The sequence below is a fragment of the Panthera leo genome, chromosome B1, assembly GCF_018350215.1.
Source record: "Panthera leo isolate Ple1 chromosome B1, P.leo_Ple1_pat1.1, whole genome shotgun sequence".
Classification (NCBI taxonomy): domain Eukaryota; kingdom Metazoa; phylum Chordata; class Mammalia; order Carnivora; family Felidae; genus Panthera; species Panthera leo.
The window spans coordinates 38446650-38471571 of record NC_056682.1 but is presented as its reverse complement, the minus strand read 5'-3'; the positions used below and the strand labels follow the sequence as shown (position 1 = coordinate 38471571).

At 40.3% G+C, this 24922-nt stretch overlaps 1 protein-coding gene across 5 annotated transcripts in view; it reads left to right on the top strand.

Moving 5' to 3' along the window:
• PSD3 (pleckstrin and Sec7 domain containing 3) overlaps window positions 1-24922 on the top strand; it is a 727438-nt gene that overhangs the window by 603299 nt on the left and 99217 nt on the right. For all 5 annotated transcript variants that reach the window (XM_042934671.1, XM_042934669.1, XM_042934672.1 and 2 more), the window contains one exon: window positions 18796-18866. In XM_042934671.1, the coding sequence (XP_042790605.1) occupies window positions 18796-18866 (71 nt within the window). The remainder of the gene's footprint in view (window positions 1-18795; window positions 18867-24922) is intronic.

The following is a 24922-nucleotide window of genomic DNA, read 5'->3' as shown; positions in this document are numbered from 1 at the left end:
TCTTGGATCCCCAGTCTATTTAAACTGTTAGAGCAAATACTCAGCACCCAGAAAGGGACAAGCTGCGTGCACTCAGGGGAATCAGAAAAGACATTATTTCGCACCAGTGCCGGCCCAGCAGAGTCCCCTCCAAAGACTGAGCATCCAGCTTGGGTTTTACTGGTCTTTTACACATTTGTGCTTCCAGGTTGGGCGGGGCTTAGTACAGTCTGGCTTCTGGTTCCTGGCAAGTAAGATTGCAGAAGCCAAAAGCATTCAAGAGGAGTATCCGGCCTCAGACAGCTGGCTGCCCCTTTTTATCTGCTTTTTACCAGTTTTCCTTCTCACAACTAACCCTCAGGATACTGCCTAGTAAGGGCATCCTCTGGATAGAGGAGACCTGAAAGAATATTTTCATTTGGTCAGAAAGTCAAGCTCTTAGAACAAGATGAAAGGAAAAAAACTCATTCAGGTTTTTTTTTTTATTTGCATATTAGCAGCTTTAGCTAAGCCTTGGGTCTCTCAGAACTAAACTAATACCTAGAAGGGATGCACCATGGGGTTGGGAATTGTATGTCCCTTGACAGTGTAACTCATTGCATGGAAGTTTTTCTTGAGGTTGAAGAGTAACCTACTATGAATCTACCTATGTCGTGACCAGTTTATCCTAGCATAGGAGTCTTTGACTTATGTGGCAAGTGCTTTAAGAGCTTTTATGGGTCTGGATTCTAGGATGTCTCTTAACAGTAGTCTTTACCTCATGTGCACATTAACTCTCAGCAGAGCTTGACTTAAACTTTAGCGGGGAGACACACACAGAGTCAGGACACAGAAGCTTTTCTTTCCAGGATGCAGCTTTATTCGTGCCAGCACGGGCTCAGTGGACTAAGACCCCAAAAGGCTGAGCCCTGAGAAAAGCTGGAGGGGGGGGTGCCTTTTGTGCAATTTTTGCTCCTTTGTCTCCCATATTTGGTAACATACAGTCTGAATTGGGGGTCTTTGTTACAGAGTTGTGAGGAATGTCACACATGCGCACATAGCCAGGTTGCCTTCCCTTGTCTTGAGGTTTTCACCACATTCCTTAGGGAGGGGCTCTACTACATTCTCCCCTTTAATTCTTTTTTGGGTCAAAAAGCATCATCTTGGTTTAGAGGTTTAGATTTCCATAACATCATCACATGTGTGGCTGTTGTCCTTTCGACCATTACCTCAGTGAGGTTAGAGACAGACCATATAACCAGGGGTGCTAGGCAAGGTAGGATTAAACAAGCTCCCAAAATCAAGAGGATAATACCTATGAGGGTTTGAATTCCCTGAGAGTTGAAAACCATTCTCCAAATAACTCCTCAGGGTCCTGACCTTTCCAGATCTGGACTGGGACCTGAGCAACCTTTCTCATTCAATCTGTAATCTCCTCTATGACTTTTCCTTCATCATCTATCTGTAGGCAGCAGTTGCTCAGGTTAAACTTTCCAAAAACTCCTCCCCCAGAAGCAAGCAATTAATCTAAGGCCAAGTGATTTTGGTGAAAACATTGAGCATTTTGGTTTTCTCTTGGATAGTAAGTTAAGAGCTCTGGCAGTTTCATTGGTTATACTTTTTACAACTGCTTGCAATCTGATTATGTGGTTTAGCATGTAAATGGGAGCACGGTAGCCCCAGGACCCATCCTCTGCCCAGGTGGCAGGGCCATAATACTGGGTTATACGCTCAGGAGGCCATTCATCATTTTTCCAATTGCCAATTTGTAGGGCACATCATTTCCTTTGAATCTCCTTGGCCCCATATACTTGGACTCCCAAATCGTCCCTCTGGCAAGTGGAAGCAGGAAGAAATATGGACAAATAGTTCCCAGCACACATGACCTGACCAGCCTGAGGGAAGTACTGTATAGGCTGTCCTTCCACATATCCAGTGTAGTCCACCCAGGGCCTGCCACTCGATGGCTGTGTTCACATTGTCCCAAGATGAGAAAAGTTAGATAAGGGTGGGGATCTAGTTCTAGGAGATCTGGGGTCCCCCACCATTGGGTTTCCCAGGCGGTTGAGTTATAAAATCTTTAGCCTGGGCCCATTAAGCTTCCAACAGAGATGGTGAACTTTTTCCCCCATCAGACAAGGCAGTTTTTCCCAATAATTGAGGTTTTGAGGGGCCAAATCCCAGTAGTAGGACTGGTGTATTCTATTTCATTATAAGGTTCACAGGGATCTAATTCTCTACCCCCCATGGCCATTGATCCCCCATGTTCATTCCCCTGCATACATAGCAGGAAGAGATCTTGAGAGTCTGGGCCATAGTCTCTGCTAGGGCTAGAAACAAGTTCCTTTCTGTGACTGAAGTGGGAAGGGGGCTACTTCTTATTTCTTCATTGAAGGAGTAGAAGACTTGATGGGACATGGTTGGATGGGTGGTAGTGACTCTCTTGAAATGTAGCACAGTCCCTGGGTCTCTGCCTCACCCATGAATCCAGATGCCAACTCAGGTGCCCCACTGCCATTTGGAATCTCCTGGGTTAACTATGGTAAAATTAACAGGGTTACAGACTTTTGATTGACAACCTGATGTAGCAGCCCCCTTCTGAAGGAGTGCTGTTGTGCCTTCTTTTTTCCAAGTAGCCCATGAAACACAGCTCCAGCTGGGGCATAAAATCTCAGGTGTATAGGCACATAAACTGTTTTCCTCACACATGTATTTGTCATTGCATTGGTATTCCGTCTCCCAATCTAAGCCTCTACATAGTGCATCAAGAGCCCTTGGGCCCTCTATGACAAGTACCCACTTTTTTCGCATGACAGATGCCTCTGGGCCAATACCTATAACCTCACATAGCGTCAAGTAACATTGACACCAATCGTTGTGGGTTAGTAATTTGTGTCCAGCTGACCAAGGCCCTACCCTCTTGGTAGGATCGGACTTCTAACCAGTCTTCACTGGGGGAGTATTGGGGGTCAAAGCAAGTGTATTGACTCTCCCATTAGCAGATAGGTCTTATTGTGTCTGCAGGTCCCCAAGACTTTTCCTTGGCATGAAAAGTGAGTATGGTATAGTAAGATCCACGTGACTCCCTGGCCTGACCTGTTCATACAAATACATGGGTCGTATGATGAGGAATCTAGGTCTACAGAAGGGTCTAGATTAGAAGCAACCAATACCAACAAAGCATCCTGTCCATAAAAGCAAGGTAAGTGCTAACAGAAAACTCTCACCACACTCTCAGCTGACTGGGGCAACCTCTGCCAATCCTATGGTGAAAAGTAGAGCAAGAATCACAATGACTGCAAGACATATGGGGTGACAGTGCATCACAGTAAGGAAATAGATATAAAAAATAAGAACAGTCTATTTGTTCCATCGGACCATTGATTCCTCAAGCTTCTGTCATGCATAGATTAGTCAGCTTCTGGAGTGACTGAAGCAGGGCTGCAGTCTCCCAGAGCCTCTGGAGTTGCAGCTTGCTTCTTTTGTATGGTCAGCTTGCATGGCGTTGATGGATTAGGAATGCACTCCCAAGTTTTGAGATGCTGGCTTCACTCTGCTGTGGTGAATCCAGGGACCCACCTCAGCTAACTTTACTGCAGTAGAGGTGGACAAAATGACAGTGAACAGACTCCTCCAGAGGGGTTTTAGGGGTTAGACATCACATTCCTTCACCCATACAGCATCCACTGGTTTAAAGGGGTGAGCATCTGTGGTCGGACTCACAGGTAATCGCTTCCTTACACCCAGTGGTGTCAGGTGGTTAGGGTAGAGCCAAGGGCCCACATCTGTTGCCTTAGGGTTAGATTACCTATCTCATTTAGATCACCCCCCCCCCATGACTTGATAATGGAGGGGAGGGCACCCATGAAGAATTTCATAAGGGGGGAACCTTGTCTGCTTAGTAGGGCTGATTCTTAACAAAACAATTGGCAACACCTGGTCCCAGTGTAAATGGGTTTCCTAACATAGTTTACTTAATTGCAGCTTCAGGGTTTGATTCATTCGTTGTACCTTCCCAGAGCTCTGGGGTCAGTATGCCATATGTAACTTCCGGGTGATCTTTAACCCCTTTGCCACCAGCTGCATCACCTCAGCCACAAGTGCTGGCCTATTATCTGATCCCATAGTGATAGTTTCACAAATCAAGGAATGATTTCTTTTGAAGAAGAAGTCGGGCCAGTTCATGTACCTTTTCTGTGTTAGTAGGGAATACGTCCACCCAGCCCAAGAAAGTGCACATGAAGACCAACAGATATATATGGCCTCAGTCCTGGGGAAGCTCTGTGAAGTTCATCATCATATTTTCAAACAGGGCTCCCCTGACACTCTGCATCCCAGGGGAAGCCTTGGTTCCCTAACTTGAGTTATTCTGGGTGCACGTTTCACAGCTCACATACTGCTCAGGTTATGCTGGAGAGTCAAGGGATGTAGACATGTCAGCTTAACGTAGCCTTGAGAGCTGTCCAGCCAATATGGCTTTCCTGATCGAACTCCTTGACAAAAGCTGGAACCAGGGCCTCAGGAATTGCCACTCAGCTGTCTTCAAATTTCCACCATCCAACTGGGAGGTAGCTTCCATTTTCAGTCTTAAACAAGGTACTCTCATGGTGTGAGTAATTAGGGTCCCATTCTGCCAGTGGACTAGGGAACAGTGCAGCAGTTAAAACCATTGATTCCACTGTTCCTTTGGAAGCCAAAAGCTTTGCCTCTAGGTCTGCCTTATGGTTTCCCCATGCGGCTGTGGTGTCTCCCCTTTGATGTCCCTGACAATGCATGACTGCCAGTCTTTTAGGGGCCCACACAGCATCTAAGAGTTCAAGGATTTCCTTACCATACTTTATGTCTTTTCCTTCTGAGTTTATTAGACCCTTCTCTTTATATAAAGCCTGTGTATGTGGAGAGTGGTGAAGACATAGAGTCTGCGTATATAGTAACATGTATCCCTGCCGCCAGTTGGAGGGTTCATGTTAGCGCAATGAGCTCTGCATTCTTGTGCCCAAGTCCCCTTTGGTAGGGGTTTGGCCTCAATGATAGAATTCAGTGTCACTAAGAGTACCCTGCATTCTCCCTCTTTCACAAAACTGTTACCTTATTTAAATACTCAGTGTCAGGGTCCTTGAGGGGATGATCCCTCAAGTCTGGTTGGGTGGAGAACACCTAATCCATGACTTTGATGCAGTCACGATCTGGTTGACCTGGACCCACAGGCAGTAGGGTTGCAGAGTTTAGGGTCTACACTACTTTTAGGTGAATGTGCGGGTTCTCACATAGCATTCTCTGATACCTGATAATCTGGGCATTGGTTAGCCAGAATTATCCCTTGTACTCCATTAATGTCAATTCCTGAATGTGACACTTGGACTGCTAATTCTTGTCCCATAGTTAACTTGTCAGCCTCAGACACTAAGAGGGCCATGGCTACAAGTGCCTGTAGGTAGGGTGGCCAGCCTTGGACAACAGAGTCAAGCTGCTTGGAGAGATATGCCACCGAGTGATGCCTCTACCCCAACATCTGGGTTAGGACTCCCACTGCAATGCCAATACTTTCATGAACATATGAGAAGAAGGGCTTAGACATGTCTGGGAGCCCCAGACCAGGTGAGTTGGCAAGGGCCTGTTTGACTCTTCAAAGTCTCTTTGCTGTATTTGCTCCCATAATAGAGGTTCCTGCTCTCCCCCACTTTGTGGCCTCATAAAGGGGTTTTGCCAAGTCTCCTCCATGAGACTGTAGAGGTGCCTTTCTTTCCCGTGGGAATCGTGAGAGTTATAATCTTCACCTCCCGCTTTCATAGGGTCAGAGCAGCTTGTCCATGGGAGTTGAAAGTTATCTGGGCCTGAACCTTTCCCAACAGGTCCCAGCCCATTAAAGCCATGGGGCAGTCAGGGAGGTACAGGAATTCATTAATGACTTCACGCCTGCCTAAATTGCATCTTAAAGACAGCAGGAAGGGATGGCGTATCCAACTGCCTGTGGCCCCCACAGTGGTGACTTGTCTCTGTGAGGGGGGCCCACGGGTTGGGTCACCCTTATGTGTTCCACCCCAGTATCTACCATGAAGTCGATGGGTCACCCCTCCACATTCATTCAGACATAGGCTCTTGGGGGCCTAACAAAGTAGAGTCCAGTCAGTCCTAGTCTTTCTCATAGTCCTCTGTGGTGGCTAGCTCCACAGAATCACTTTCTGGGGCCCCATTAAGCCATGATGCTAGTTGATATCTGCTCTGAACCACATGGCCTGTTTCTTTTTTCTTGGGGCCCTGCTGAGAATTACCCAGCTGCAGGGGCACTCATTTTTCCAGTGGCCCTCCTGATGACAGTGCACACACTGGTTCCATCCTAACTTTGATCCTGGGTAAGATAATCCTCCCCACTGGCCCCCTTTGGGCCCCTGCCTCATCCCTGTGGGGCACCTATCCGGGAGCATTCCAACCACTCCACCAAGGCAGCAGCTAACAAGTCTGCCCTTTTCTGCATCTTGCATCATTCTTCCCTCGGTGACGCCTGACCACTGTTGACAAATTCCTTAGTTGCTACTACCAGCAACTGACTGACATTCATGCCAGCGAAACCCTCTAGCTTTTACAGCTTGTGCTGGATGTTCCCTTGGGCCTGACCTACAAAAGCTGCATTGACCACCAGCTGGTTAACAGGTGCCTCTGGATCAAAAGTTGTGGAGAGACGAAATGCCTCACATAGCCTCTCATAGAACCAGCTCAGGCTCTCCTTGGGTCCCTGGAGCACTTCTGATGTTTTACTCACGTTTATGGCCTTTTTCTCCCCTTCCTTCATGTCATTTAGAAGGGCTTCTTGATACTGTTCAGTGTTTGCGAGCCCTCCATCTAAACTTGGGTCATTTGGGTCCTATTTGGGATCCTCCCCAGGAAAGTGAGCCTGAGCATAAGGCTGGGTGCCTAGTGTCCCAGCCAGGACATTCTTATCTGACCATTTTAGGGCTGCCTGCATAATTCGGTGATGTTCCTCTGTGTCGAAGTGGATCAGGAGGCGTTGGTGGCAGTCCATCCAGGTAGGTCTATGGTTTTGAATTATGGACTGCATTAGTTCAATTATGGACTGCATTAGTTCAATCTTAGCCTGGGGCTTCTCCGTATAGGAGGGAGTATGGTGCTTCCAATTTAGGAGGTCCGTAGTGGTAAAGGGTTGGTAGACAAAAACATGCTGGCCTTCTTGGATCTGGCCTTCCTGATAATAACAGACAGGTCCCCTAGATTCCTTCAGTGGCATCTGTAGGGCTCCCTGGTGTTGCTGCGGGGCAGGGCGGGGTGGGGGGGTGTCTATCTCTGCTGGCTTGATCTTCTAGTTGCCTTCCTGTAGGGGTTAGGACCAATGGTCCAGGCAAGCCAGTCACATCTGGAGAGGTGGTAGAAATGGTAAGGCCTTGGGTCTAGGGCCAGAATCCAGTGGGGTTTCAGCAGCCGGGGAAGCTGGAGGCACAGGTGGCAGTGAGGGATACAGTGGGGCATATGGTGGTGGGGTCCTCTCAGACTCTCCTGACAGTACGGGTTTTTCAGTTTTTGGCTGGCATTTGGAGGAAGCTGTGTCATTAGCTGTCATAGGTTTAGAAATTCTCTTCAACACAGACTTTTAGCCAAGGTGGCTGAGTAGGACCAGGTCTTGCCAACAGTCAATATAAGGAAATTGGTCAAGGTGATCTGGATCCCCCACAACAACCCTGAATACTCGGCCAGCTAGTTCCTTATCAAGTGAGCCCTTAGAGGGCCAGCCCATCCTGAACAATGGCCAATCAATTTCACAGCATGTCCGGAGCTTTCCAGGGGTTCATCTCACACCCTAATCTCCTGAATATCCCTTTTTGAAATTCCTCAACATACACTCTGGGGGAGTTGGTTTACTCTGCTTTCTACCCATTTCCTCCCCCTAAAGGACAACTTTAATGTACAAGAGAGGAAAAAAGGGGAAGGGTCTAATTTGGAGAGGACGCATGCTCACTTTGTCCGTTTCCAGCTGCTCTCCTCTCAGAGATATTTCAGTCTCCTCTTAGCATTGTCAGATTTCATATCAAGCCCTGACCTGGATAGACTCCCGAGGAAATCTGATGCCGCCCTAAGCCATATGAGGTCACCATGTAACCACGGATCAAGACTCACCACTCGCTTCAGCCCATTGAACAGCCCATTCCGCTGTCTCATTCACACACAGTCACACAGTGACTCTACCCTGCTGCCCAGTGCCCAGCGCCTTAGAGTTGCAGTTTCATTCCTTGTGGAACCACTTGGGCAACTCTGGGAGGTGACCAGGCTCCCCTTCAGCCTCTCAAGAATAGGTCTACCAAAACAAACCCTGGTTCTTACCAGTCTGGTGGACAGCGCTCCCTGAGCTGGTTTCTGGGCCTCACCAGGTTCTGTTGTGCATCTGGGGTCCTTGCCCCAGCACACTGGGAGGAGCTAGTTCTCCTACAGATCAAGTGGTCCACTGGTCACTTCTCCTAGCACTCCGAGGTTCCCACCCCTGTGAAAAAGGAGGTAGAAATGCACCATCTCCGAATCCCAGACCCAAGCCCCCAAGAAATGTAGCAGGAAAAAAACACACAGAGAGTTGGGACACCAAGCAAGGCTTTTCTTTCCAGGATGCAGCTTTATTCATGCCAGCACAGGCTCAGTGGGCTAAGACCCCAAAAGGCTGAGCCCTGAGAACAGCAGGGTGGAGTGTGGGTGGGTTGCCTTTTGTACAGTTCTTGCTCCTTTGTCTCCCGTATATGGTAACATACAGTCTAAATGGGCAGTCTGCATTACAGAATTGTGAGGAATGTCATGTATGCACACATAGCCAGGTTACTTTCCCTTGTCTTGAGGTTTTCACCACATTCTTTAGGGAGGGGCTCCCTAAAGCAGATGCTAGTTTGATGAAAGCCATGAACTAAGTCTGTAAGCCAGGCTCCAACAGCAGGCTTATAGAGCCAGTCCCTGTGTTCTGCCCTGTTGTAATACCTATATGTGACAAACAACACAAAGGACACAGACAAGACAATGACCATCTCTGGAAAGAAATGGATCAGTAAAACCAAGAGCATTCTACCAATTTTTTACCAAGAGTCACTAAGCCTAAGGAACCAATTCCACAGTATTTTTTCCTCCTAATCTAAATTTAGAGAAAGGGAAAATATATTCTTACCACTCTTGCTCCATTGGACTCTGCAGATAGATTCCTGGAAGCTACCATGGTAAGGAACCTTATCTTTTATAGGCTATACATAAGATGTCCCAAGATCTGAAAGCTGCAGAATCTTTGGAGCAAATATCAAGTAGAACTTTATCTTGCCAACTATGCCTACTGTAGGGAATGAAGAAATCATTTTTCTTGTGCCCATCAGGGTCCTTCTTGACTAAGAAGTAAATTGACATGAGACATTAACAGGAGAAAAAACCAAAGTTTTATTACATGCAAACAGAAGTCCTATAATTGAAGAAATGACCAAGGTAGGCAGGTTTTATACTTTTTAGACAAACAGACAATAAATCTGTGATAGATTGACACAACAAAGAAAACTTAACTTTGGGAGCTTCAGTTAATAAGGGATGCTAAATAGAATTGGGCTGGGGTAGTAAATTAGTAAAAAGTAACAAGGGTTGTTAATATAGCCTTCTCTGCTCTAAATTTTGTATCTCTGGTGATAAGGATATCTTTACTCCGAACAAGAAGGGTACCTTTCACATGAGAGATTTATATCTTGTTTTCTGGAGACAAAGAAGGGAGGGTTTAGAGTGTTCTTTTTGCATTGGTTCTTTCTTAAGTAACTTTTATTGAAAATTATTGATACACCAAAGCGGCACATTTTGGGTGACCTCCTCTTGACCTTTACACTCTATAAAGATTTAATAGTAATTATGGTGGTCCCTGAGGATGTTTATGAAAGAAAATTAGGGATAAATATACAAAGATCACCCTTCAATTCTTTAATGTTTTGTAGGGCTGTCATTTATGAATCTAAGTCCTTTGCAAATCAGTTGCAGAAAGCATTCCCCCTCCCCTCACCGTATGCTGTACTTTCAGCCCTCAGTGGTGTAGAATTTATGAGTCTGCCTGCTACCAAGGTAGCATACCTCTTTATTCTGTAAAGAAAATACTTTAAGAATTTTTCCCAATTTTCAGATGCTGTCACTAGAGAAATAAAGCACCTTTAAAAATGTCTTGTGCTTTTTACAAATCTAATATAAATGTATCCCAATTATATTAGTATAGAAGAGCTTTGCTGAGCACATCTTTGTTTCCAAGTTCAGCAAGGATTTATTTTGGAATGCCACCAGTGGTATTACATTATATTTTAAATGCATTTCTTCATTAAAGTAAGGAAATTGAAGATAATGTGCATAGAACCATCACATTCTCATGTTTCCCTTTGTTCAAACCTGGTAGGACCAAAAATGTTAGCTTTCAGGCCTTACTCAAGAATTGTTTCTCATTAATGTTCTTACTGACCTCTACGCTTTGGGGAAGATGGTATTTTTGTCATTTTATTGGGGCAGTAGAAGAATGCTTTTCAAGCCAACAGACAGGAAAGAAAGGTTAGAGTATTAAAAGAAAAAAATAGGCAATGTACATACTATGCCTTTCCATACATATTAAGTCTTTCTGATATTAAACTTGAATAAAAGCAAAAAGTTGTGGATTAGGGAATCCAAAGTACGAAGTGGCCTGTCATAGACTCTGGGTCTGGAGTTCTGTCTTGTCCAGCAAGAAGGTGGGAGACAGGATTAAAAATTCGAGAGAAGCTAATGTCTGGGAGGAGACAAGAGCCCCGAGTAAGGGTCCTTGCTCCATTTTTATTAGGATCAGAAGCTTACAAACGTGGTGATGGGCGTGCAGAGACAATGAAATTGTGAACATTAACTCATGGGCATAAGGGAAAGGGGGTTTTGAATATATGCGGTGTTAGGAGTTTGGGTCAATACAAACAAGATTCTGGTGCCAGGTGAAGGGTTGTTTACAGGAAACATGAGGCAACACTTCTGCTTCCCTAAACTGGCCTAGGGGACAAGAATGAGCATGCTACCTCAGGGTCAACAAGGCACCTTTCTTTTGCTAATTAGCTCCCCCTGGGCAATTTTGCCCTGCAGAGGTCTATAGTCCTATTTACCTGTTTACCTAATTTGGTCCTTCCTTCCTACTAAAGCAGCTTTCTGCTATTGTACTAAATTGGGGGCATTTCTGCCCTGAATACCTAATCTTGTTTACCTCATCTTGGATGTTTTCATCCTGAGATTTCCCTATTCTTATACCTTTGTCCTACACTGGGACCTTTGCCTCGCTTTACCTATACTGGGGGCCTTTGCCCATTTACCTAATTTTATTTACCTACTCTTGTTTACCCAAACTTGGGTGTGTACATCCTATGGCTTTCTAATTCTTTATGCCTTGTTAACCAGTCGGTGAAAACTCAGGGAGTTCCTAAGCTTATTCCCCACAGCGGCCAGAAGCAGGATTGATCTATTTTGATGTAGGAAAAAAATCATTCCTTTTTGAATAAAATAGAAAAATTGGGACACTAAGATCCTAGCCACAATTTCTTCCCAGTTTGGTTCAGAAAAAAATTAAAGTTGCAGAGTATAGCATGCAAATATAAACTTTTACATGAAGCCTATACCTTTTGGTAGACTACAAAAAATACATAGGTTTATTTTCTGGCATATATTCAGTATCAATCTTTACTTAATATTTTATTGCTCGGGAACATTTTCTGATTCCTTCCTCTTTATGAAATAATGGTGACAACCTGTGCTTTTGGTCCCAGGTAATTTAACTATTTTACAAAGACCAATGGCAATAATTGAAGCCAAGGTACTGTTACTTTATATTTCCAAAAAGACTTCTTCAACTGTATAATGAAGGTAAGATAAGAACATTAACAAGAGCTGGTTTCTAATATTGAAGATTTCATAATAGTTCCAATATCACCTATCTTTGGAACAACTGCCAATTTCTCTTTTACAGAAATGTGTATTTGTGTGTGTGTGTATGGGTGAGATGTAGGACAATAATCACAGAGTTTTGTTTGACTTTTCTTCTTTCTTATTTTAACCTACGGTGGGCAGGAAACATTCTCCCAGGCAGGACTGATAGGGAATATATGTACTGGTTCAGTTGTACAGACTATTTACTATGGGTGTCCCTTCAGTCCTGATTGGACAGTGTCTTTCCTGACTGGTCAGTGTTCATGCTTAGATCATAAATAATTTGAAGATAACTCCAGTATCTCAGAGTTAACCAAGACATTGTATACTGAGTCTGGTTTAACTGGTCTTTTCCCTGCATACAAACCAGAGTAAATGTGGCCAGTGCTGTGGGAACCAAGTGTTGCAGGTTAGATGGGATTTTGGATCCCACATCTGTAAAATAGAGATTATAATAATTGCTTCCTTATGAAGTTGTAGGCTTTAGTTAATTCATATCAAGTTTTGGAACAGTGCTTAAAACAATATTGTGCTATTACCACAGCTGTAATTGTTATTGCTATGAGAGTTAGTACTCCACAGAAATTTTGGGCTGGTCACATCTGAGAGGGCAGATGCAGGGATCATGCCTCAGTTCTGAGGTTCATAGCCATGAGCAAGAATACCTTTGAAAGTCCCTGAGTTCAGTGATATTAGAGAATATACTTTGTATTTGTATCCCCCTCCTGTCTGGACTTCTCCTTTCCCTATCCATTATATTTATCTCACTGGAGTAGCAGGCTTGATCATTTATAAAAGATTACCACCTGCACAGTTTCTCCTTCTCAGTGTAGCCTTAGAATACGTTTCCTTGGCTGAATTGCCCTATACAGTAGCTCTGAAATCCTTAGACAGGTAGCCTTCTCAGTAGCTTACTCTACCTTTAGGACTGCAAGTGTAGCTTAGGAGACATTAATGTGAAAAGAGGCAATAATACCTAAACTAAGGATTGTTTAGATCAAATATAGTGTACATTTTAAATGCTAGCCCAATGCTCAGAGCACTGGATATAGGTGCTCAGTTAACATTACTGCCTTTCCCCTTTTTATTTCTTTAGTTTATTTATTGTGTACTTCTGCCCATATTTTGGCCTTTTTCTCTCATCTGGACAATTGTAATTGCCTCCTCCCTTGTGTTCTGTGTTATGATTCCTCTCATCTTGTCCTCAGCACTTACTGTATTCTTCTCATGAATTGTTTCTAGATTACAAAATTCTCTACAAAAAAATTCTTTAAAGAAAAAAGAGCTAGAGGGTCTATTTTGACAATACAACAGCCTACAAATTCCAAAATTTCCATTATAAAACATCTAAAAATGATGAGGTATTTTAACATACCTTTTAAAAGAATGGATGACTATAACAATGAAAGGGAAATCCTATGAGGCCAGGAAAAAAATATGAGTACAAATCTAGGACAGGAAGCTAACCCTAGGGGTGCTATACCTTCAGAGTATCTCTGGATCTGGGTATCCAAGGAGAATTGGAGATAAAATTACACAGCTTTTAGCATAGAAAAATAAAAAGAATGTAAGAGAGAACAGGTAAAAAAAAAAACCTGTGGAATGCAATTAAAAGAGTGTCAGAGGTTAAAATAGTGGAGAAAATGGAGGAGACACAATATTCAAAGATCTAATGACTACAAGAATTTGGAAATGACACACAGCCCAAAGAACATCAAGCTGGATCAATTTAAAGAAACCTCTTCTTAGACATAACAACTAGAGTCAAGATAGACATTGAAACAATAGTGAGATCAAAAGGTAGTGAAATTATATCTTCATAAGGAAATTGAATTGTCAACCCAGAATTTTTAATGAAATAAAGACATTTTTATGTAAACAAAAGTAGAAAATGATTTCTCATCAAAACAACCCTCACAAAAGGAACTTGTAAGTATAAATTTAGAGAATTAATTGAACATGACCTCAAAAAGAAATCTGAGGTACAGAAAGTGTTAATGAATAAATGTAAACATGAAAGTATATATAGACAATGGGAGTTTATAGACACATACAAAAATAATGATGTCTTTTTTGGTAGTGTTAAAAAAACAAACAAAAGTAATAGGTACCATTATCATGTAAGGTTGGAGGCAGATGATGAGAACAAAATATTCTAAAATCTTTGTATTTTCAAAAAGAAGGTAAGTGTCTTTAAACTTTGAGTATGCATATTAAAAACAGCTATGAAAGCATAGTCTAGTGCATAAAATCATGTCTTTTGATAGAGTTCTATAAACACCTTTTTACAGTAGACACCTAGGTATTTTTAAAACCTACTTACCAACTCCCTATCACCCTTATAATTTAAAGCCTTTCAGTAGGTGACATTGGGTTTCCAAATAGAACTCTCATTCATTCCTCCCATCATGTTTATTTTTTTATATGTTTTTTTGAGTTTTTTTTTTGTTTTGTTTTTAATTTCAGAGAGTGCATGCAAGCAGGGGAGAGGGGCAGAGGGAAAGAGAGAGAGAGAATCTTAAACAGACTTTACACTCAGTGCAGAGCCTGACACAGGGCTCGATCCCATGACCCTGGGATCATAATCTGAGTGGAAATCCCATATAAGGGAAACCCCATAAGGTAATCAGCAGGTTTTTCAGGAGAAACTTTGTAGGCCAGAAGGCAGTGACATGATACATTTGAAGTGCTGAAAGAGAAAAATCTGTATCCAAGAATACTCTATCCAGCAAGGCTATCATTTAGAGTAGAATGACAGTGTCTCAGACAAACAAAAAATAAAGGATTTCATGACAACTAAACAAACCCTACAAGAAATATTAAAAGGCACCCTTTGAGTGGAAAGGAAAGACCATAAGTGAGAGTATGAAAAGTAAGAAACACAAAAGGAGTAAAAATAAGTAAATCTGTAAAAACCAGTCAAGGGAGTCACAAGATAAAAGGATGTAAAATATGACACTATATACATAAATTGTGGGGGTGAGAGGAGTAAAGAATGTTTTCCAACTTAAGTGACCATCAACATAACAGAGACTGCTGTATGTGGAAGATGTTATACAAACTAATGGCAGTCACAAATTAAAAACCACGAATAGATATGCAAAGAATGAGGAAGAAATCCAAGTACAGTAAAACCTTGGTTTGTGAGCATAATTTGTTCCAAATTGTGATCCAAAGCATTTGTGAGTCAAAACGAATTTCCCCATAAGAAATAGTGGAAACTCAGATGATGCTTTCCACAACCCAAAAATATTCATATAAAAATGATTACAATACGGTAATATAATACAAAATAATAAAATAAAAACTATAAAGAAAAAAATTAACCTACACTTAACTTTGAAAACCTTCATGGCTGGTGCAAGGGAGACGAGAAAGAAGGGTTATTTTATAGGACAACTTTCACTATCACTAACAGAATCACGGGTGTGGAATCTTTTTCGTTTTGTGCAGTTTTAAAAGGGAGCCTATCCAATGCCACTTGCTTTTGCCTTCTTTTGAGGATTTACCACAAATGTGACATTGCATTGATGATCACCCATAATCCCGCAGTGAGAGAGAGAAGAACCATTGGCTCAGGTGTGATCATGTGACATTAGGCATCACATACTACTTGTATTGCAAGATATTGCTCATTTATCAAGTTAAAATTTATTAGAAATGCTTGCTTATCCTGCAGAACACTCACAGAAACAAGTTATTCACAATCCAAGGTTTTACTGTATATCACTAAAGAAAGCCAGTAAACCATGAAAGAGAGCAAGAGAAGAAAGGATAGGAGAAAAACTACAAGAATAAGCCCAAAACAAGTAACAAAATGGCAATAAGTACACATCTATCACTAATTACTTTGCATATAAATATACTAAATGCTCCAATCATAAGTCATAGGATACAAAACTACAATGTAATATTACCTCATGCCTGTCAGATGGCTAAAATCAACAACACTAGAAAAAGCAGGTGTTGGTGAGAATGTGGAAAAAAAGGAACCCTCCCTCACTATTGGTAGGAATGCAGGCAGGTACGTACACTGTGAAAATTTTCCTCAAAAAATTAAAAATTTAAATTAAAAATAGAACTACCCTATAATTTAGTAATCACAGTACTGGGTATTTACTCAAAAAATATAACAACACTAATTCAAAAGGATATATGCACCCCTATGTTTATTGTGGCATTATTTACAGTAGCCAAATTGCAGAAGCAGCCCAAGTGTCCTTCAATAGATAAATGGATAAAGAAGTATATATAATATTACTCAGCCATAAAAAAGAATGAAACCTTGTCATCTGCAACAACATGGATGGATCTAGAGAACATAATGCTAAGTGAAATAAGTCAGTCAGAGAAAGACAAATACCATATGAATACCATTACTCATATGTGAAATTTAAGAAATAAAACCAAGAGAGAAAAAGAGACAGAGACAAAGGAAGAAACAGACTCTTAAGTGTAGAGAACTAAACTGATGGTTACCAGAGACGATTTGGATGGGGGGAATGGGTAGGTGATGGGGATTAAAGATGTTAAACAACAACAAAAAGTAAGAGGGAAAAAAAGCAGTTTTCTCTAAGTTCCTTTCCAGCATTAGCTAGTTCTTTGCCTTAACTTAGGTAAATTATCCATGATTTTAAATGAAACATCCAAATTTTTGAAAAGTTGGTGGATCGGTTAGAAGTTACTCAGTTAAAGTTTTGGGTGAGATGGGTTTAAGACAGGGCTAGAAACCAGCTGGTCTGCTTTCTAGTCTGGTGGGTTCGGCACACCACGCTGCCTTTGGTCCTGCTCTGCAGTAGTTCCTGTGGTCACTTCTGTGTTTCTGTGTGCACTGTTGTCACATCAGCTGTATCAGAATTTGACATCTATTTAACAGTACAGTCAATATTCAGTGTGTATATATATATATATATATATATATATATATATATATGATATATACATATATATGATATATACACATATAAATTATATATATACTGTATTATATAACATTTATATATAATATACATAATATCTATATATTATATATAGATATGTATAAATGATCTGTGATTCTCTTTATAAAGGAGATAATGGTGTACTGTTTTTGTTCACTTATTTTTGAGTACATACTTTTAAACCTTGCATAGTGGAAACAGATGGGATGGTTTGTTTTTGGTTGTTGTTTTTTGTTTTGTTTTGTTTTGCTTTTTGGTTTTTTGGTTTTTTTTAATTTCCCCCAGAAACCTGCAGAGCAGATGTTTTGAGTCCTTCTTTGCCAGGTGGATATATCAGTATAGTGTTGGCAGGGGCACCTGTGTTCTGTAGGTGGATATTAACACAGTTGCCAACCCTAAGGATTCTTGAGTCTTCAGTCAAAGGAGATTTAAAGGATTTGCTTAAGAATAATGCACTTCCTAATTTAATCAAGCATCCAAGTTAAAGACAGCCTAAAGGCAGCCAGATAGTTGATAAAGGAGTAAGAATGAGTGACCGTACCTACCTATTTGGATAGACGTGTTTAGAAAAATGTCATTCAGGTAATAAAATTTTCCAGTTATATATTTTAATTTTATTAAGATTACAAATGAATAGTAAACTATATTTGCTAATCTGTGTTTTTGTTTTAGGACATTCTGTAAAAGTATACATTGATTCAATGGAGAAATTGTAGGGATGCCTGGGTGGCTCAGTTGGTTAAGGCTCTGACTTCTGCTCAGGTAGTGATCTCACAGTTCGTGAGTTCAAGCCCCATGTCGGGCTCTGTGTGCTGACAGCTCAGAGCCTGGGGCCTGTTTCAGATTCTGTGTCTCCCTCTCTCTGCATCTCCCACTGTCTCTCTGTCTTTCAAAAATAAATAAACATTTTAAAAAATAGATGAATTCTACTTTATACTCCAGGAAAATATAAACAAAAGGAATGTAAGGACTTCTTTTTTTTTTTAAGTTTTCAGGTTTTTTTTATTTTTATTTTTTTTTAACGTTTATTCATTTTTGAGACAGAGACAGAGCACGAATCGGGGAAGGGTCAAAGAGAGGGAGACACAGAATCTGAAACAGGCTCCAGGCTCTGAGCTGTCAGCACAGAGCCCGACGCGGGGCTGGAACTCACAGACCACGAGATCATGACCTGAGCCGAAGTCAGACGCCCAACTGACTGAGCCACCCAGGCGCCCCTGTAAGGACTTCTTAAAGAACATTAATTTGGAGATTTTTTATGAGGGTGCCTAATGACTGCCATACACTGTGCCAGGTACTATGAATTATAAAAATGAAGGATACCTGCTCTCAGGTCATTCATAGTCTCCTGAAAGAGACACTTAAAACAAAAATATTATGTTACAGTGTGGCAAGATCTGCAGCTGAGGTAATGCAGGTTGCCAAAGTTATAATCCAGTTGGTAGGTATGTGGGAGAAATACCAAGAGGAGTCCTTTTATATTCTGAGACTTTAATGATTTCTAGAAACTTTGACAGAGCTATAAATGATCCGGTACATGAGCTTTTAAGCTTTCTCTGGGATTAATATGCACTTGCAAAATGCCTCTTTGCTTTCCCAGTCTTTAAGTCATGTCTACTAGAGTGCAGACTATAGAGCCATGCTACCTGGGTTCAGATTCCTGCTTCTCCTCTTCCTAGTTGTATGACCATGAGCAGATTACTTCTCTGTGCTTCAGTTTTATAAAAAGACAAGAGTCATAGTACCTATCTCACATTATTATTGTGAGGATTAAATGAAATAATACATGGAAGACATTTTTGGAAGATTGACTATTACACAGTTACGTTTCAAGAATATTTTAGTTCTTATTATTAATTTTGGAAGCTAATAAACCAAGATCATTGAAATACACCATGTTGATCATTTCACTTCTTCCTAAAATGCTGTTTTCTGTCAAATAACATTTTCCATTTTTTACCCTTTCTAGCTCCAAGAGGGAAGCGAGGATGGAAAACATTTTATGCTGTACTAAAAGGAACAGTCCTTTACTTGCAAAAGGTAAACATAAATTAAAAAATGAAGGCCGTAAAATTTTATGAAATGATTTAACAAAGTACCTCCAAAATATTCATTTCATACAAAGAGGCTACATCAAACACCCAAAAGATTATTTAATTGATATCTAAATTCTTTTTTTAGATTTTTTTTTGTTTCTGGTTAAAAAATTATTTTAAAAATTATATATATGTGTAATTATGTATCTTACATGAAGTAATTTATGCATAAAGTATTTTATGGTATATATGTTCTATATGTATTTTATAATATATTAAATATATGTAAAAATATTTTGTGTTCCATTTGTGTTCAATTATAAATTGTGAATATGGGTTGATAAATCAAGACTGTATGTAGTCTATTCAGGTACAGACCTGTGGTAGCACTTGTTCCAATGGTTTTTATACTTATTTATACTATAGTTATATCCTCATATATATCCTTCATTATTGCTATGTAACAGTATATCTTCATTTAGTTATTTATCTCATTTAGATCTCACTTAAATCTAGAAACAATTTTCATTCATATCCTGAAGTATTGGTACTTAACAGTGCAAATATAATCCAAGTTATCTGTGTAAGTTTTTAACCAAACCATTTCCTGTCAGGATCCTTTCTTCTAATCCCAGAATCTGGAAATCTGTTTGGGATCAATTTTATATGTTCTGACCTTTGAAGGGTAATCTCTGGGGTTTCCACCTCCCTAGCTCTCCATGTGTAAATATGGGAAATTTGTGTGTTAACTGGAATGAGGTCCATCACCTCCCAGGACCCAACAGGATTCTAGCTCCAACTGTGAAGGGAAGCTTGGAATTTGGGCTATTAAGAGGCAAGGCAGTAACAATACTGTCCTCATGGTGACTGATAGGAAAAGTTTCATTTATTTTTATTTTTTTTAATGTTTTTTCACTCTTGAGAGAGACAGAGTGTAAGCAGAAGAAAAGCAGAAAGATACGAGGAGATGCAGAATCCAGGCTCCTAGCTATCAGCACAAAGCCTGACACAGGGCTTGAACTCATAAAACACAAGATCAGGACCTGAGCTGAAGTCGTATGCTTAACCAACTGATCCACCCAGGCACCCCAAAAGTTTTATTTTTTTAATTGTGGTAAAAACATAACATTAGGTCTACCCTCAATTAATTTCTTTTATAGAGGCACAATAGATAGTATTAATTATCAACACAATGATGAACAGTAGATCTCTAGAAATTTTACATCTTGCATGATAATACCTGGTGAATAGCAATTCTCCCACAAACCCTCCCCACTCCCCAACTATTGGCAACAACCATTCTACTTTCTGTTTCTTTCTGTAACTTGGGCTATTTCATATAAGTGGAGATAAATAGTATCTGTCCTTCTCTGACTGGCTGATTTCACTTAATGTGATCGAGGTTCATCCATGTTGTAACCCCTGACAGAATTTCCTTCTTTTTTATGGCTAAATAATATTTTGTTTTCTACTTAATTTTCTTTACTCATTCATCCATACACATTTATGTTGTTTCTGCGTCTTGGTAATTGTAAATAATGCCGCAGTAAACATGGAAATGCAGATCTCTCTTTGATATCTGGATTTCAATTCCCAGTGATAAGGATAATGCATAAGTGGGATCACTGGATCATATGGTAGTTCTATTGTTTATTTTCTGAAAAACCTCTATACCATTTTCCATAGTGGCTGAATTATTTTAAATTACCACCTATAGTGCACAGGAGTTCCAATTTCTCCACATGGATGTCAACATTATTCTCTGTTTTTTGTTTTGTTTTATTTTGTTTTTAATAATACCGTTGTAACAGGTGTAAGATGATATATCATTGTGGTTTTGATTTACATTTTCTTGATTAGTGATGTTGAGCATCATTCTGTATACCAGTGTTGTCTTTGGACAAATATTTATTCAATCCTTTGCCCAATTTTTTTAAGCCCAATGTGGGGCTTGAACTCAACACCCTGAAATCAAGACCTGAGCTGAGATCAAGATTCAGATGTTTAAACATTTTTTTCCTTTGTATTTCTTTGAATAATTTCAAATTGCTAAATTACTTATCCTTTCTTCTCCTTGCTCAAGTCTGTTGTTGAACCCTTCTAGTGAGGTTTTTAGTTCAGTTATTCTATTATTTAGCTCCTAAATTTCTGTTTAGTTCCGTTTCATGTTTTCTCTTTGTTGATATTCTCATTTTGTGCATGTATCATTTTCTTGAGCACATCAAGCATCTTTATGATGACTAATTTGAATTTTTTATCAGGTAATTATATACCTCTCATTATTTAGGTTTGATTTCTGGAGGTTTATTTTGATTTTTTGGTCAAGCCATATCTATTTGTTTCTTCATCTGATAACTTTATATTGGGATCTGCACATCTAAAGTCACCTCTCTCAGTCTTTACAGACTTGCTTTCTTGTAAGGAGAGTCTTACAGACTCCTTACCAATCTGCTTGGCTATGATTCTGGGGGGCCTCTGAAACTTTTTTGGGGGGGATACAGCTTCTCTGTGCCTCTCAGTTTCTCAAGTAGATAGTCTTGCATTCTTCTTTTCAAAGGCTTGTAATTTTTGCTCTCTGGTGTCTATTTATAGCACTGCAAGTGCTGGTTCTACAGAAGCAAGCCACTCAACTCTCTTCTAATGAGTGGCAGCTAGGCATCCAGAGCATAACAGTTCCTATCAGTGCCCGAAGTCAGGCAAGATAGATACCAGTTCCCTTGGGCAGCCCTCTGTATCTCCCTCCTGAGAGAGAAGGCTTAGATTGTGCACCTTTCTCCCAATTTTACTAAGCCATGCTGGCTGCAGCAAGCTACCCACCACTTTCCTTTAGTTTCAGCAGCCTTCAGGTATCCAATCTATGCTGATTCACTCATAATTCTGAGTGAGGCAAATCAGAAACCATTCCTTCAGCAGCCTTCCAGAAAGCCAGAACATTAGAGGTATTCTCCACTTTTCACTTTATCCTGACAGAGAAGTCAAGGGCCAGGGTATTTTTTTTTACATATTTAAATTTTTTTATGTTTATTTATTTATTTTTGAGAGAGAGACAGAATGAGCAGGGGAAGGGCAGAGAGAAAGGGAGAGGGAGAATCCCAAGCAGGCTCTGTGCAGAGCCCGATGTAGACTCGAACTCACAAAACCTTGAGATCATGACCTGAGCTGAAACCAAGAGTTGGACGCTTAACCCACTGAGCCACCCAGGCACCCTGTGGGGTCAGGGTATTTTCTTGCAGTGCTGGCCTATGGTAGTTTCAGGGAAGGACTGATGCAGGTAAAATGAAATTGTTCTTCTTTCCCATTTTAATGTGGTTCTTCTTGGCTTTTTGCTGTCCTAGAGTACCGCAACCTCTTAACTGCATTCTAACATTTTTACAAAGGCATTTTGATGCATGTATCATGGTTAAATTGTGTTTTTGTGGGGGAACAAGAACTGAGACTTTTTATTTTGCCATCTTGCTGATATCTGCTTTTTTTTAAATCTGATTTTGGGCTACGATATGGTTTTGGTATCTTTTCTTTTTACTTCAGTTATTATCATAGCATTCCTAAGTGAAAAATTTTTTAGAAGTGTATTTTCAGCCGATTTTTATTTATGAATAATGGTGTGTGTGTGTGTGTGTGTGTGTGTGTATCTGTGTGTGTCTGTGTGTTTGTACACATATGTGTGCCTATGTGTGTATTTGTGCACATATCTGTTTATTTCCTGAAGATAGATTCCTAGTAGTGTCATGGGTCACAGGGTCAGGATAGGAACTGCTTAAAATTATTGAGGCGTAATTCTAAATTACTTCTGAAGAGGCTGAACCAACATTCATTCCCAACAGCTGTTCATGACAATACTGTTTCATCATAACCTCTCCTCCCCACATTAATTGTTGATATTTGGATATTTGAAGAGAAAGTTCTCGTTCATTTTGAACTTTCTATTTTTAAGGTACAGACACATGCCCTTATATATTTTATACTCTTCCATGGCTGCCTTTCCATGTGTGTATTTCTCTGGGAAAGAATCCTTCCCCTTGATATAACATCTACAATACCAAATCAGATAGCATCCCTTGTATGATGGTACCCTTACGTGTACCACTGAGATAATAAAATGGCTTTGGAATGGAGATATCACTACTGGGTAGAAATATATTTGATTTATTTTTATTTTAAATATTTCAAACAAATAAAATGCTCTATATTATTAAATTGAATGAATTTGTTAATTTAAAAACCACCCTTCCTTAGGAGTCTACCCAGATGACTATTTAAAAGGACTTGGAGCGCACTATATTATATCCTATATCAACATTTTGTATATTACCAGAGCAGCTTTGTAAGGAACACTTTTATAATTCTCTTGTGTTCTATTATTTATTTGAGCTTTTTTTCAGATGTCTTCATTCGGAAGGACCATATCTGACACAAACTCTTTTGCTTTCTTCCTTTTGTAATAGATTATGTAAGGAATATTAGAGCATGGCATGCTTCATCTTAGCACGGAGTTCTCTTTGTGGGCAAATTACCTTTGCAGAAAGAGGTGTGTGTGAAACACAAAGATTACAAAGAATTTGCAGCATTTTCTAAAATTTACACATTACTTTGAGGGACAAAACAACAAGAGAAATGAAGACTGTTGTTATTAGATTATCTATGCTCTTACATGGTCAGATATCTTGTATTGCCTTTATTTCCCTATGGAGCCAGTACAGCTTGTAATTTATAAGTCAACTGCTTTGGCCTTTGCCAAAGCAGCATGTGTGTTCATGCTGAGCCCGCATCAGTCCTTTCAGCTAGCTTTGTCTTCGCAAGAAACAACCCTTTGAAATTAAATTTTACATAGCACAGCTGTTGCCTGGGCAGAAATCCTATTCTTTGGCTTACTTTTTCATTTTCTCTAAAATCTCTGTAAAAGGCATGGCTGTCTTTGGTAAGTCCATTTCATTGAATACAGAGCCACAGGATTTCCACCCACTCCACCTCAGAGTGAACTTGGGAAGAGAGAGAAATACTCTTGCATTCAACATTTGATAGAATCGATGCAAAGAGAGATGCCATTTCCAAGTTACCAGCTTTTCCTGTCTTGTTGCCCTCTTCCTCAGATTGCATTGAGTTTGACTCATCCAGATTGAAGAAAATGGGCTAAATATTGACAAGGGAATAACTTTATGAACTTTGAATCTTTAGCATCAGTTTGTATTATATCTCCAAAATTAGATTGCCAACCATACTTTTTTTTTTCATTCCTTTTCACCCCATATAAATTTCTCAGTATCAAAGATTCCTGTCCAAAGACTTCCAGTAACTCTTCCATACTGAGCCCCTTCCATTTTTCTCAGGTGGGCAGATGCTCCATCACTGCTCCCCACCACATCATGACTTCCAATATCTTGGCTCCTAAAGAGGTAGAGGGGAGAGATAGTATTGCCTAAGACAGAAGGACACAGGCCTCTACTCCCTTGATTAAATGAGTCAAGTAAGTCTTCTAAAGAAATCATAATGGCTGGCAACTCACACCTTTAAAGCCCAACTTTCCTTTATTATAAACATATACACACCACACACATACACAAAAACCTCTCTCCCAATCTAAATAATCTATTTAGGGGCTCATTTCATTATCAAATGCTCATCATTTATGTTTAAGCCTTTCATCAAGACTTCCAAACTATGAAATAGCATAATGATTTTTACCTATACAGAAAGTTCAGTTAGTATTTCTTCATTAATAGTGAAGAATAGTAGGGGCTCCTGGGTGGCTCAGTCGGTTGAGTGTCCAACTTCGGTTCAGGTCATGATCTCGTGGTTCACAGGTTTGGGCCCCACATCAGACTGTGTGCTGGCAGCTGGAGCCTGGAGACTGCTTCAGATTCTGTGTGTCTCTCTTTCTCTGCCCCTCCCCCACTGGCACTCTGCCCTCTGTCTCTTTCTCCAAAATAAACATTAAAAAAAATTTTTTTTTTAAAGAGTGAAGAATAGTAAGAAAAGCCAATAAATAAATAAATAAATAAGTCATTAGAGGCATAGCTTAAATTATACCAGGAAAGAGCTCTGAATCCTCTCAGTCTCTAT